Raw genomic sequence first — 12073 nt, 5'->3', positions numbered from 1 at the left:
CTGGCCAGGCAATCCAATCAAGTAACCTGCCAGACAGGAGGTAAACAAGGACAGGAGAAAAACAACATTCAAATTTCTGTTTTAAGACCACCTTTTCTGTGATGTAGGTATGATGTATCCGAGGGGTAGTCTTAGGTTATACCCCTTCTGTGATGTATGTATGATGTTTCTGGGGGTGGTCTTGATATACAGGGTGGCAATTTCAAAAGTCTTTATAAGGCCTTGCACGCCATTTTTTCTGGGTTCCTCCTCTCTCCTGCGGGTGAGGGGAGCACCCTGTTGCAACAGATCAATAAAGATCAAGCTTGCTAGCTGCTTTACTTCTCAATATTCTCTGGTTGGCCTCTGTTATTCTCTCCTACCAATAGGGAACCTACGTAAGGATACTATATGGGCTCTTGGATACCCCATAAGGGAAAAGGGCAATTTTTGTTTACAACATACAACATAACCGTGATGAGGTATTGGGGATATTTGCAAGGAGAGGCAGAGAGAGAATGAGAGCAGCATCATAAGAATACAAACCGACTCCAAAAAGCAATGGACATTTTTTTTTATTGATTAAAAATTAGAGAAATACATGCAGTAAAATACAAAGTCAAAGAGGGGAGGGAAAAGGCTGAATATTTTACATCTTTCATTAAAATCTACAGTACACCAAAATCGTGTAGAGGTTCCTGTTATATTAATACACCATCATCATCCCTAAGAGTATCAACTAAGTTTTTAAAAAAATACCAACTGATTTCTAGGTTCAAGTTCAGAATTTACCCAAAATAAAATTTTAAAAAAACCCCTCAGATCCGTTAAGGGTAAAAAGGTTAGAAATAATTCCTTACCCCCCCAAAAAAAAAATTAAAATATAAAATAATAAAATCATTGGCACTTTGAACCTCGAGAACAAAACAGTCGTCTAGCACTTTTTAGAATCCCAGGCAAAAAAAACAAAAGGAAAAAAAGGAAAAACTATTACCAAGAGATACATGCCTAGAAATTTCTAATAGCAAGGGGAGTGAAGGCTCATTAAGACAGAATAAAATAAAATTACAAGGAGAATGGCCAGCATGGATACTCTTGTCCGCTAGACTTGGGTTAGACAGAGGTGGGAGCAAATAAATAGATACTGCATCATTGCACTGGATTAGGCTGGACTCCCGTCCCAGTGTAGAGTACAACAAGGTTCGCACGGCATGCAGGCAAAAGTGAAGTAATACTGTACCAGAATGATTTGGTCTTCATAGCTGAAGACAGGGTGGGAAGGGTGGGGTGGGGGGTGCCTTCTACTTGCCCTCCAAGCTTCGCCCACCTGGCTCCTCACCTGAGGCCCATTTCAGCCACAAGCTCCACCCACCTTTTTGAATCACCACCATCATCCTACAAGGGGGGGTGGGGCTTGAGGTAAGCCCTGCCCACTTTAGTGGCATGACATCACAGGCTCCGAAGGGATGCGCCGCTGGCCAAAGGCAGGCAAAGGATTCAGGGAATCGAGACTGCGGCGGAGCCTCCGCCACTCCCATCGATCAAGTGGGGACCCCCACACCCCGGTCAGAGACACACACCCCCCTCGGAAACGGTAGTCCCGGGACTGCTTAGTGTTAATCCCCACCCATGCAGGTTTTAAAAGAAAGTAAGAGTTGAAGGGCGGGGTGAACGTGGTGCTCTCAGAGGGGGCGAGGCGGACAGAACTAGATCTTCCAACACAGACGCTCAGAATTCGAACGGGGCTCTTTTGTTTCACAATCTGCCTCTTTGACACCACTGCGATGTGGCCCTTCCCTATCCTTTCTTCGTTTTGCCTCCACGCTTGTAGCAGTTTTTGCGTGTGACCTACCGGTAGAGCGAATAAACTACAGGTTGGGGGGGGAGGTTGTTTTGTTTTTAGGAATTGTTATTTTCTCTTTAAAAGCAAACATGGCAAAAACTTGTGTGTGAGAGAGTGAAGGAAGCTTCTGTCACTGCCATAGGGTGAGAAATATATAAATATAATTGGTTAAATGGGGGAAAACCCGAGAGATTCCTAACTGAATTGAAACCCACCCCCCAACCAGAGTGGGCCAGTGCACACGTCTCTTCTATCAGTTCCCCCCCGCCAACCTGGTGCCCTCAAGAGGTTTTGGATCACAACTGGGCAGATGGAAATTGTGGTCCAAAACTCCTGAAGGCACCAGGTTGAGTGTGTGTGCCTTAAATCCCAGTTAAGAGGTTAGATGTGAGATGCAAAACTTGCAAGCTCCATCCTCTCTTTTCCCAGCCTCCTTCTCGGTCGTAGCCATGGTTTTGCAGAAACATTAACCAGGATCTGCCTTAACCCAAGTTACCAGAGCAGCTTCAGACGCATGCTTGGAAGGTTAATTCCAGTTAAAGCTGGAGCAGGTGGAATGCAGAACCACGGATAAAGCCAAAGAAACAAGGAGGGCTAGGATTTGCCCTAGAGAGAGAGTCAACGGGAAGGAAGGAAGAAATCTGTAAGCCAGCTCCAGAGAGTTTAACTCTGGTTAAGAGATTGGCATTGCAATGTGCCGACTGCGCTAATTCCAAGCACACTGGAAGGCTGTAGGGCGAGAAACGAGAACTCAGTTCCTTTGTTTGGGATTTAAATTCACCCATCACAGACTGCCTACAATTTCTCTGTGCTTCAAAAGCAGAGCGGGGATACACGAAAAGTCCAACTGGACTGTGTTTGAGGTGGGGGGGAGAGACCTGTGGGAGAGGGAAGAATCTACACCATTTTATTATTCACATATTGCATTACAAGTGTTGCTTTTTTCCAAACTAAAAAGTATAATTTATATGTAGAAATTAAAAAAAACACACAAAAAACCATACACATACACACACACGCACCCCCCCACCAGATACTCATTTCTTTAAAAAATACTAAACACAAGCTATATTGGTTTCAGTTATATCATCTTGATCAAACTCTGATGCTCACACTGGAGAGTATAAAAAAAAAAATCAATTTTGCAAATTCCAAGCAATTAGTGCAGCAAGAGGGACAAAATTGTCCAGAGCTTAATCTTGCCATGTATGAATCTACCGGCAATCTATTTATTTATCTTATTGCTGTAAAAACAGAATAGGGGTGGTTCCATATGTACCAGTCTGTGCAGGGGAGAAAAGGAAAGAGGATGAATGCGTTTTCTATCTTGAACACACCAAAGGAAAATTCTGAGAACAAGAACAGGAAAGATTTGCTTCGGCTGAAACACACACACACACACACACACGTACAGAAACAAATACAGAGTTTCCAACTGCCAGAAGGCATGGTCAACTTTTGTTCTTAGCATCCATGTACAGAGAACATCTGGTTTTATGAATGCATCAAACCACACATCTACGACTTTGCACAGTTAAACCACCCCAGCCAAACTTTGCGCAATTACAACCTCCAGCAACGTAGTCTACTTACAAAGGGCTCCCTTCTCAAAAACGGTTGCAGAGAAAATCCCATGGTGAGGGTGTATCGTTTGAAGAAGCAACCCAAGTTTTGCAAAAGAGTTCTGGGAATTGCAGCCAGCTTAGCAAGATGAGATTTCCCTTGCCTTCCTTTTTTTGGCAACACGCTCATCTCCAGAGAGACCAAGATGCTCACCCCCAGGGAATATTGGACTCCCAACTCCCTTCAGCCCTGGACAATGATCAAGGATAATGGGAGTTGTGGTTTAGCAACAACTGGAGGCTTAACAAATTAGAAGAGGCCGGCCTATGCATTGCTAACCACACAACTACAATTCCCAGGATTACGAAGCCAGGAAGTTTGAAACTCACCCAATGCTGCCACCCAATGACTGTGTGGATTTGTGGGGACGCAGCAAGCCTGATAACAGCATGGCAAAATTCCTGGGGGTTGGGGAGCTTCTTCTTTTTTTTTTTACAAAGCAGCCCAATATCTAGGGCTATCCAGTCCCACTGCTCCACCCAATCTCCTTTCAGCAAGGGACGCCCATCACAAACATTGTTATGGAACCCCCCCCCCCCCCCGATGGGAAAACAGGGATTGCAAAGGCCAGCCTTCCCAAACTTCCCAGCAGCCAACGCTTTTCAAACAACGGTGATTTGGGCATGGCGGCAACAGCAGCAGAAGTATGCAGAGGTTCTGGCTTGCGGCTTTAGAGCAAGGATGGGAAGCCCGCAACCCTCCTCTGGGTGCTTTTGGACACAACTTCCATCCCCCCTGATTGTTGCTCATGCTGGATAGTACAGATGGGACGTGTTGTGGGGGGGGCGCAACAACAGGTCCACCACCCCTCCGCTAGAGACAAACACGTTGGAAAGTGGCCTGACAAGATTGCGGATGGTGAAAAGTAACGAAAAAAGCAGCAACAACAAAACGATACCCTGATAGTTCCCCTTCCCAAATGCTCTATTTTGCATTAACGTGAAGGGGGCGAGGAGGAATTAAGGCTAATCCATTTCTTTCGTGCCGTAGACCCATTAAATAAGATCCCTTAATGGTTTATTGCTAAGCCTAAGGCTTAAAACTCTCTCTTAAGACTTTGTTGGGTTTGCAAGAGCCCATCCGGATTTCTGACATGCTAGAATAGCTTGCCATTCCTGTAGTTTTTTAATTATTTTCCCCCCCAATGCCTGGTAAAGTGGACCCAAAAGTGAAGCAACCCCCCTTTTGCAATGGAGCAACAACCACACAGCCACACAGGGGGGATAAAAACCTGATTCGACATAGAATCAAGAAATGGACAGGCACACAAATCACGCCGGGGTAGTTGTTAAGAGTAGTGGAAGCCCCGTGTCGTACTCTCAGTAGTATTTCTGGCTCCTTCTCTCTTTCTTTCTTTTTTGTACTTTAAATAGTTAAGGCAATAATAATAATAATAATAATCATAAAAAACTACAAACATGCAGGCAATGGAAGGCTGAGTCTGCACATCTGGGATGAAGGAAATGTGGCCGAGAAGCCAGCTGTCTGCAATGGTGGTGTCGGCGGGGAGGCGCTGCAATGCGACTCGGGAAACAAACGAGGTTAAAGCTTCTAAGAAAGGGAGCTGTAGTTTGGTTCTTTGGCAGTAGTGGTTTTGCTTTTCAGGCTGACAGAAGCGTTCAAGGCTGCACCCGTTGAGGGGAGGGGGACCATCGTCTGGGAGTGTCGTTTTAGTTAATGCTGAGCTGGGCAAACCCAATCAGCTTGCTGTCGTCGGGGATATCGGAGCCTTCGACGCCAGATGCCTGGAGAACAGAGGGGGCGGGGAAGTCCAACAGCGATAAGCGTCACGGAGGAGAGAAGCTTTCCATAAACCGTTTTCAAAAATCGCAAACCATTAACAACAACAAAAACCCAACACCCTGGAATTCTACGTGAAGAAGAATGCCTGGATTTCGCAGTGCCGAGGCAGAGTTGCCACCCGGGCCAGACAGTCGTGGGTCATAGAATCAGAGAAGCGCAGAGCTGGAAGGGACCCAAAGGTCCAGCCCCCTGCAATACAGTTTGCTGTTGATTAAACAATAATAGCAACCCTCGCCAAAATAAGAAAAGAGCCACGGGAAAGAGAAAATTAAGAATCAGTAACCCAGCCCTGCAGTAGCTTTGTGAAAAGCGTGGCCTGTAAATATTTAAATATAAATAGTAGCAAAATGATAAATATATCAAAAAGAGCAGCAGTAGCAAATCTTTACAGAAAGGTAGCGAAGGCAACCTGAACACAGTCTTTATATGAAGAGTCCCAGGGAATCAAGGGTGTGTTTCTAACTGAAACAAATCAAGCTTCCGTATAAGATGGAAGCTGAACCAGGAGGTCCTCTGAAGATTGCTCTGAAGATTGCGGGACGCAGGTGGCGCTGTGGGTTAAAGCCTCAGCGCCTAGGGCTTGCCGATCGAAAGGTCGGCGGTTCGAATCCCTGCGGCGGGGTGCGCTCCCGCTGCTCGGTCCCAGCGCCTGCCAACCTAGCAGTTCGAAAGCACCCCCGGGTGCAAGTAGATAAATAGGGACCGCTTACCAGCGGGAAGGTAAACGGCGTTTCCGTGTGCGGCTCTGGCTCGCCAGAGCAGCGATGTCACGCTGGCCACGTGACCCGGAAGTGTCTCCGGACAGCGCTGGCCCCTGGCCTCTTAAGTGAGATGGGCGCACAACCCCAGAGTCTGTCAAGACTGGCCCGTACGGGCAGGGGTACCTTTACCTTTACCTTTAGCGAAGGCAACCTGAACACAGTCTTTATATGAAGAGTCCCAGGGAATCAAGGGTGTGTTTCTAACGGAAGCAAATCAAGCTTCCGTATAAGATGGAAGCTGAACCAGGAGCTCCTCTGAAGATACTATTGCAAAAACCGAAGTTGCAAAAACATTTGGCAAAGTTAGGTGGCCAGTGTTCCCTATGCCTTCCAATATAGGCCACTTGCGGGGCAAAGTTTTGGAGAAGAGTGGCCTGGGACCACAAAGAATGAGTGGATAACTCAACTCTCTATTTTTAAAGAGGGGGAAAAACCCACTACCTCGAGCAAACATGAGGACTGCAACCTTGCTTTTAAACAAAACAAAGCAAAAATAGAACAGCTGGAATATGTGCGAGTGATGCTTCGGTGAGAAATCAGAAATGTGGGAAATATTTCCGTGCCCCCTCCCCATGCACTTCGCCAACGTGACAGAGACTGCCACAGTCTGCTTCTGTTGCACAGTCACCTTGTGAAGTTCAGGGGTGTGGGGGGCATGAATGGGGAGACTGTCACGGGTGCAAACCCTGGTGCATATGGACAGGGAAGCAATTCACTAAAACAGCAAATGAGACTCTAGTCACAGCAGACGACACTTCTTTTTTTATGTTCTCTGCAGACCAAAATTAAAACTCACAGCCTTCTGCATTCTGATGCAGCTTTAAGAGAGCATGTGAGACGCAGAGAAAAGGGCTAGATTGGGGGGGGGCAAGCTTTCCAAAGTTAGCAAATCCTCCTTTATCAGAAATGCTCACCACTAAGCATGTCTAAAGCCACCACATTACATTAAACTGTGCTGTTGTGCAGACCGTAGTTCAATTTGGCATTTGCAGTATTTTCCCCCGGGTCCCGGTTGAATTTTCAAAGGTGTTTTTCCAAAGCAGCATGGAATGCTCCTGTTCAGAATTCCTGCCAGCCAGTCAGCCAGCCATGCCCTCTTACAGAAACTCCATTTCATCACTCCCCTCCCCCAGATTTTCTTCTCAAGAGACACTTGGCATTCCAAGCCCTCATTGGGCTATTCTGGGCTATTCCCCCAGGCAAGCTGATCTTTCCACCCTAGAGCAAGGATGGCGCCAACTACAAAAGGACTGGCACATGTCCCCAAGCATCATTCACAGAGGAAACGATATTTTAACCCCACTTTTTGATCTGGGTGTATCGAAATTACAAAGATTAATTGCAACTCAAAGCCCCTGAAAATAGACCCCCTGCCTTGTTTCTGCTATGACTGTGTGGGTCCCCCACTAGATACCCATTGTCCAGGGATTACTGTTGAAGAATCAGGACCCCAAAGAAGCCTAGAGCAGACACAGCCTTTTAACACAGACCAGGTTAATAAGGGGGGGGGGGAAATAGTAAATATACCAGTTTGAAAGTGACAGATCGATTCGTCTGGGGCTCTTCCACAATTTTTTGTAAGTTGGCAGCAACTGAAACGACAGAGGGTGGACACACTCAAAGACAGAGTATTTAAGCATTTTCATTCTGAACAAGCTTCCCTAAAATATTGGAAAGAGACGTCCTAGTTAACAATGAAGGAATTTCCCCCACCCTGTCCTGGGAAGGAATACAGCAACTTGTATCCACAAATCTAGTATGGGATTAAGGTGAACATGAAATGCGTACTATTACCTATTACTAAGTCTCTGCCATCGACAAGCCCAGCCGAGATGAGTTCTTGGGATACCCCATCCGCAGTATCTGGAAAGATCATAATTAAGAGACCATCACATCTGCACACAAGTGGCCTAAAACAAATTCAGAGTTCACAATTTGCAGGCATTTACCTTTTTCTTCCTCTTTTTAGATTGGTTTTATATTATGCATCATTCTGCATTATATTTTACTTAAAATGCCTTGAATGGATTGTATACAGAGAGGTGGGTTAGAATAATTTTTTTAGTTGAAAACAGAGCTTCTAAGGACCCAACCCTACCTAATCCCAGACTAATAGGATCGAGCTGGGATTTCTCATTTGGGAAGGAAAAGCGCTGAGTGTGTACTCAGAGGAGTCTGAACCCCAACTCTGATTAAGCCCAACCACTGAGCCTAGGACTTGCCGATCAGAAGGTCGGCGGTTCAAATCCCTGCGATGGGGTGAGCTCCCATTGTTCGGTCCCTGCTCCTGCCAACCTAGCAGTTTGAAAGCACGTCAAAGTGCAAGTAGTTAAATAGGTACCGCTCCGGCGGGAAGGTAAACGGCGTTTCCGTGTGCTGCTCTGGCTCACCAGAAGCGGCTTAGTCATGCTGGCCACATGACCCGGAAAAACTGTCTGCGGACAAACGTCAGCTCCCTCGGCCAGTAAAGCGAGATGAGTGCCGCAACCCCAGAGTCGTTCACGACTGGACTTAACTGTCAGGGGTCCTTTACCTTTACCTTTTTTTAATTACTTATTTGGAATGTTTCTGAAAACAACTAGTGCAGAAGCCTAGTACTGGGAAACTCATAAACATAGAAATCCACCTTATACCTAGCAGACCTGTGGTTCATCTAGCTTGGGACTGCCTGTTATGCAGTGGACAATGGCATTCAGTAAACAATACTAATATTCTGCCGACAGTTGTATTGTTTCAACAACAACAACAACAACTTTATTATTTATACCCCGCCCATTTGGCTGGGTTTCCCCAGCCACTCTGGGTGGCTCCCACCAAAACACTAAAAACAATAAAACTTCAAATATTAAAAACTTCCCTAAAGTACTCAGGAAAGAGAAAATAATTTCTTTGCACAGCACACAGTAATAAAAATAAATAGTAATTTGGAATACTCTGGAATTTACTCCCAGAAGATGCAGCAATGACCGCCGACTAGGATGGCTTTAAAGCAGGAATCAAAGGGTTAACAACAGAATTATGTTATTGGGATAAACAACAGAGAAAAAGGTGGGAATAAGAATAAAAGACTTTCTCCTTCGGACCAGAACATGGTAAGTCCTTTTTAAATTATTTGATTTGGAATGTTGAATTGGCTTTTAATTTGGAGTGTATAACTGGATTTGTCATTTGAGTTATGATTTATGATTTGATTTGTTATTAACTGGAATATTATTAATGGAAAATTAATAAAAATTATTTACAAAAAATAAATAAAAATAAAGTAGGACTAGACAAAGGGAGGTAACGTTATCAGCAGCTACCAGCCATGATGACTAAGTTTGACCTGCAGAGTCAGAAGCAATATGCCCTTGAAGACCAGTTGCTGTGAATCAAATTTGAAAGACCCTCCCTGCTCACGCCAGTTTCAGCTCCAACTTCCCACCACCTTTAAGCAAAAGAGCCTGCGATGCAAGCAGATGTGGACCTTTCACCATTCTCTGCCCTGAAACAACCCAACCTGTGAGCAGTTCCCTTTCAGGCACTGCAGGTAGTTGTGGGGTTGCCCTTCTCTCACGCTCGTAACATTAAATAGGGAGCTCCTATCCCTCTGCCCGGCTGCTAATAGTTGTGGCTGCACAAATCCTTTATTTAGGGATTACGGATTCAGCTGTGGCTTTTCGCTCGCGTTCTGGGTGTTATTCGCCCTATTCTGAGCAACTAGGTAAAGGTAAAAGGACCCCTGGCCATTAGGTCCAGTCGTGGCCGACTCTGGGGTTGCGGCGCTCATCTCGCTTTATTGGCCGAGGGATCCGGCGTACAGCTTCCGGGTCATGTGGCTAGCATGACTAAGCCACTTCTGGCGAACCAGAGCAGCGCACGGAAATGCCGTTTACCTTCCCGCCGGAGCGGTACCTATATATCTACTTGCACTTTGACGTGCTTTCGAACTGCTAGGTTGGCAGGAGCAGGGACTGAGCAACGGGAGCTCACCCCGTCGCGGGGATTCGAACCGCCAACCTTCTGATCAGCAAGTCCTAGGCTCTGTGGTTTAACCCACAGCACCACCCGCGTCCCTCTGAGCAACTACCATAAGGTTGAACACAAAACCATGCAGGTGGAACATCCGCAGCATGTCTGCAGCCGCAACAAAGGAAGTTGCCTTATACCAAGGGAGGCCTTGTCTAGCTCAGATGGCTGCCACTGGATCTCCTTGGTTTCAGAGTGAGGGATCTTTCCTGCTTGACGACGCTGGAGATTCAACCCAGAACATTCTGCACCCAAGGTTACTCAATAACATCCAGCACGTTTCTCTTTCCCGTACCCATATCTCACCTCTCCCAGGGGTGAACTCGAATCGAATGTCGTTGAGTTCTTTCTTTGAATTCCTATTGAGGGGAAGAGAAGAGAGATGAAACACAAAGCCATTTATTTCTTTTACTCTATGGACGAAAGCAAGGATGGTGAACGAAAAGCCTGGATCGCAGATCCCAAGCACATTTTATCTGGCCCTAGCAATGCTATGCCAAATTATAGCCAAGCATGATAAAAAAGGAGGTCTGCCCACAGTTTTGTTTGTGTAGAAGGATGTTTTTACATCCTGTAAGGATGACCCACAATTCAACTTTACATCTCTTTCGGATTTTTCACGTCACACGTAAATGCAAATATTTGTGGGCGAATCATACACCTGAGTGCATATGCTCTTTAGCTGAAGCCCTTAATGTTAGAGCAAATACATTATGGGGCCTGAACACTTTTCATTAATGTGTTCAGTGCATGGATGGAATGGGCCTGGGCGCAGGCATGCACAAGAAGCAGAAACCTGTTCTAGGTAGCTATTTCAGTATGAAATGTTCTAAGGATTACTTTTGAGCGGTCTAAACAATGAACATATTTTCATACATTTTTTAAGCACTACAAATATTACAAGGATATATACTCTTTGGGCTGTGGGTGTGGCTATACATGGACCATCTGTTTGCAGCCCATGTCAATTCTCCATGTGTTCTTTCAGAAGTCTGTTCCATCCCATTTCTACATTAATTTGATTTTTTAAAAAACAAAAAAACAAAACTGTAAGATAATAAACACATTCGTAACAGTATTTAGTCTAGAATACGTGTTTTGTATTTCGGTACACATTTCGGTACAGTTTTTGAGCAGAGGGCTGTTATTGCAAAATTCGAAGAAGCACAGAATCCAAAAGGATATTTACGTTCCGATCTTGTGTATTAGTCTGGGTGGTGCAAATCCGGTCACAGCTGGCTTAAAAATGCAAAACTGAATCGACTTTTCCACTATTCCCACAGTGTGGTTTTGTTTTTAAATCGCATCGTTTCCCACAGAAGTCGTGAGGTCGAAATACATTCAAGCCTTGACACATCTTTAAGTACGTGACCACGTTGTTCTATTACTGGGTTCATCAGTTGGCACTGCCTATTGACAGGCGCCTCGGTTCTCTGTGTATAGTTACTTTAATGAACTGTGTGCTTTTCCGATGCAAAAATTAAGCCTCAGCCAAAGTGTCTTGCCAAATTACCGTATTTTTTCACCCGACCATAGGACGCACCTTGTTTTAGAGGGGGAGAACGAGGGAAAAAAAATCTCCCCCTCTCTGCTCAGCGCCCCTTCAGCAGAGCGGCAGGAGAAACAGAGCCCCTTCCATTTCTCCTCCCGCTTGGCTGAAGGGGCGCTGCACAGCTCTCCCTCTCTGCTAAAGCCAGGAGAGTCTTGCTCTCCCGGCTTCAGCAAAAGGAACCAGAAACCTCTGGAACACAGTGGGAACTCACGCTGCATTCCGAAGGCTTCAGGCGGCTATCCCTGAAGCCTGGAGAGCGAGAGGGGTCGGTGCTCACCGACCCCTCTCGCTCTCCAGGCTTCAGTGAAAGCAACGCGAAGCCTCCGGAGTGCGGAGGGAGTGCTCCCTCTGAACTTTGGAGGCTTCGCGTTGCTCTCGCTGAAGCCAAGGAGCCTGCATTCGCTCCATAGGACGCACACACATTTCCCCTTAATTTTTGGAGGGGGAAAAGTGTGTCCTATAGAGCGAAAAATACGGTAATTGGATTTTCTTGGTGTGAAAAAG

At 45.8% G+C, this 12073-nt stretch overlaps 2 protein-coding genes across 5 annotated transcripts in view; one reads left to right on the top strand and one right to left on the bottom strand.

The window, feature by feature from the left end:
- XIRP1 (xin actin binding repeat containing 1) overlaps nt 1-12073 on the top strand; it is a 282674-nt gene that overhangs the window by 112656 nt on the left and 157945 nt on the right. The gene's annotated exons all lie outside the window — the stretch shown is intronic.
- OXSR1 (oxidative stress responsive kinase 1) overlaps nt 539-12073 on the bottom strand; it is an 81406-nt gene continuing 69871 nt past the window's right edge. For all 4 annotated transcript variants that reach the window (XM_079946857.1, XM_079946855.1, XM_079946858.1 and 1 more), the window contains exons 15-18: nt 10324-10376; nt 7804-7872; nt 7537-7601; nt 539-5190 (exon numbers count right to left, since the gene is read on the bottom strand). In XM_079946857.1, coding sequence (XP_079802983.1) covers nt 5116-5190; nt 7537-7601; nt 7804-7872; nt 10324-10376 — 262 coding nt within the window. In that variant the 3' untranslated portion in view covers nt 539-5115. The remainder of the gene's footprint in view (nt 5191-7536; nt 7602-7803; nt 7873-10323; nt 10377-12073) is intronic.

Source organism: Podarcis cretensis (genome assembly GCF_951804945.1).
Source record: "Podarcis cretensis genome assembly, chromosome: 12".
NCBI lineage: Eukaryota > Metazoa > Chordata > Lepidosauria > Squamata > Lacertidae > Podarcis > Podarcis cretensis.
Note: the sequence above shows the minus strand (reverse complement) of the source record. Positions and strands in the feature narration are given on the sequence as shown.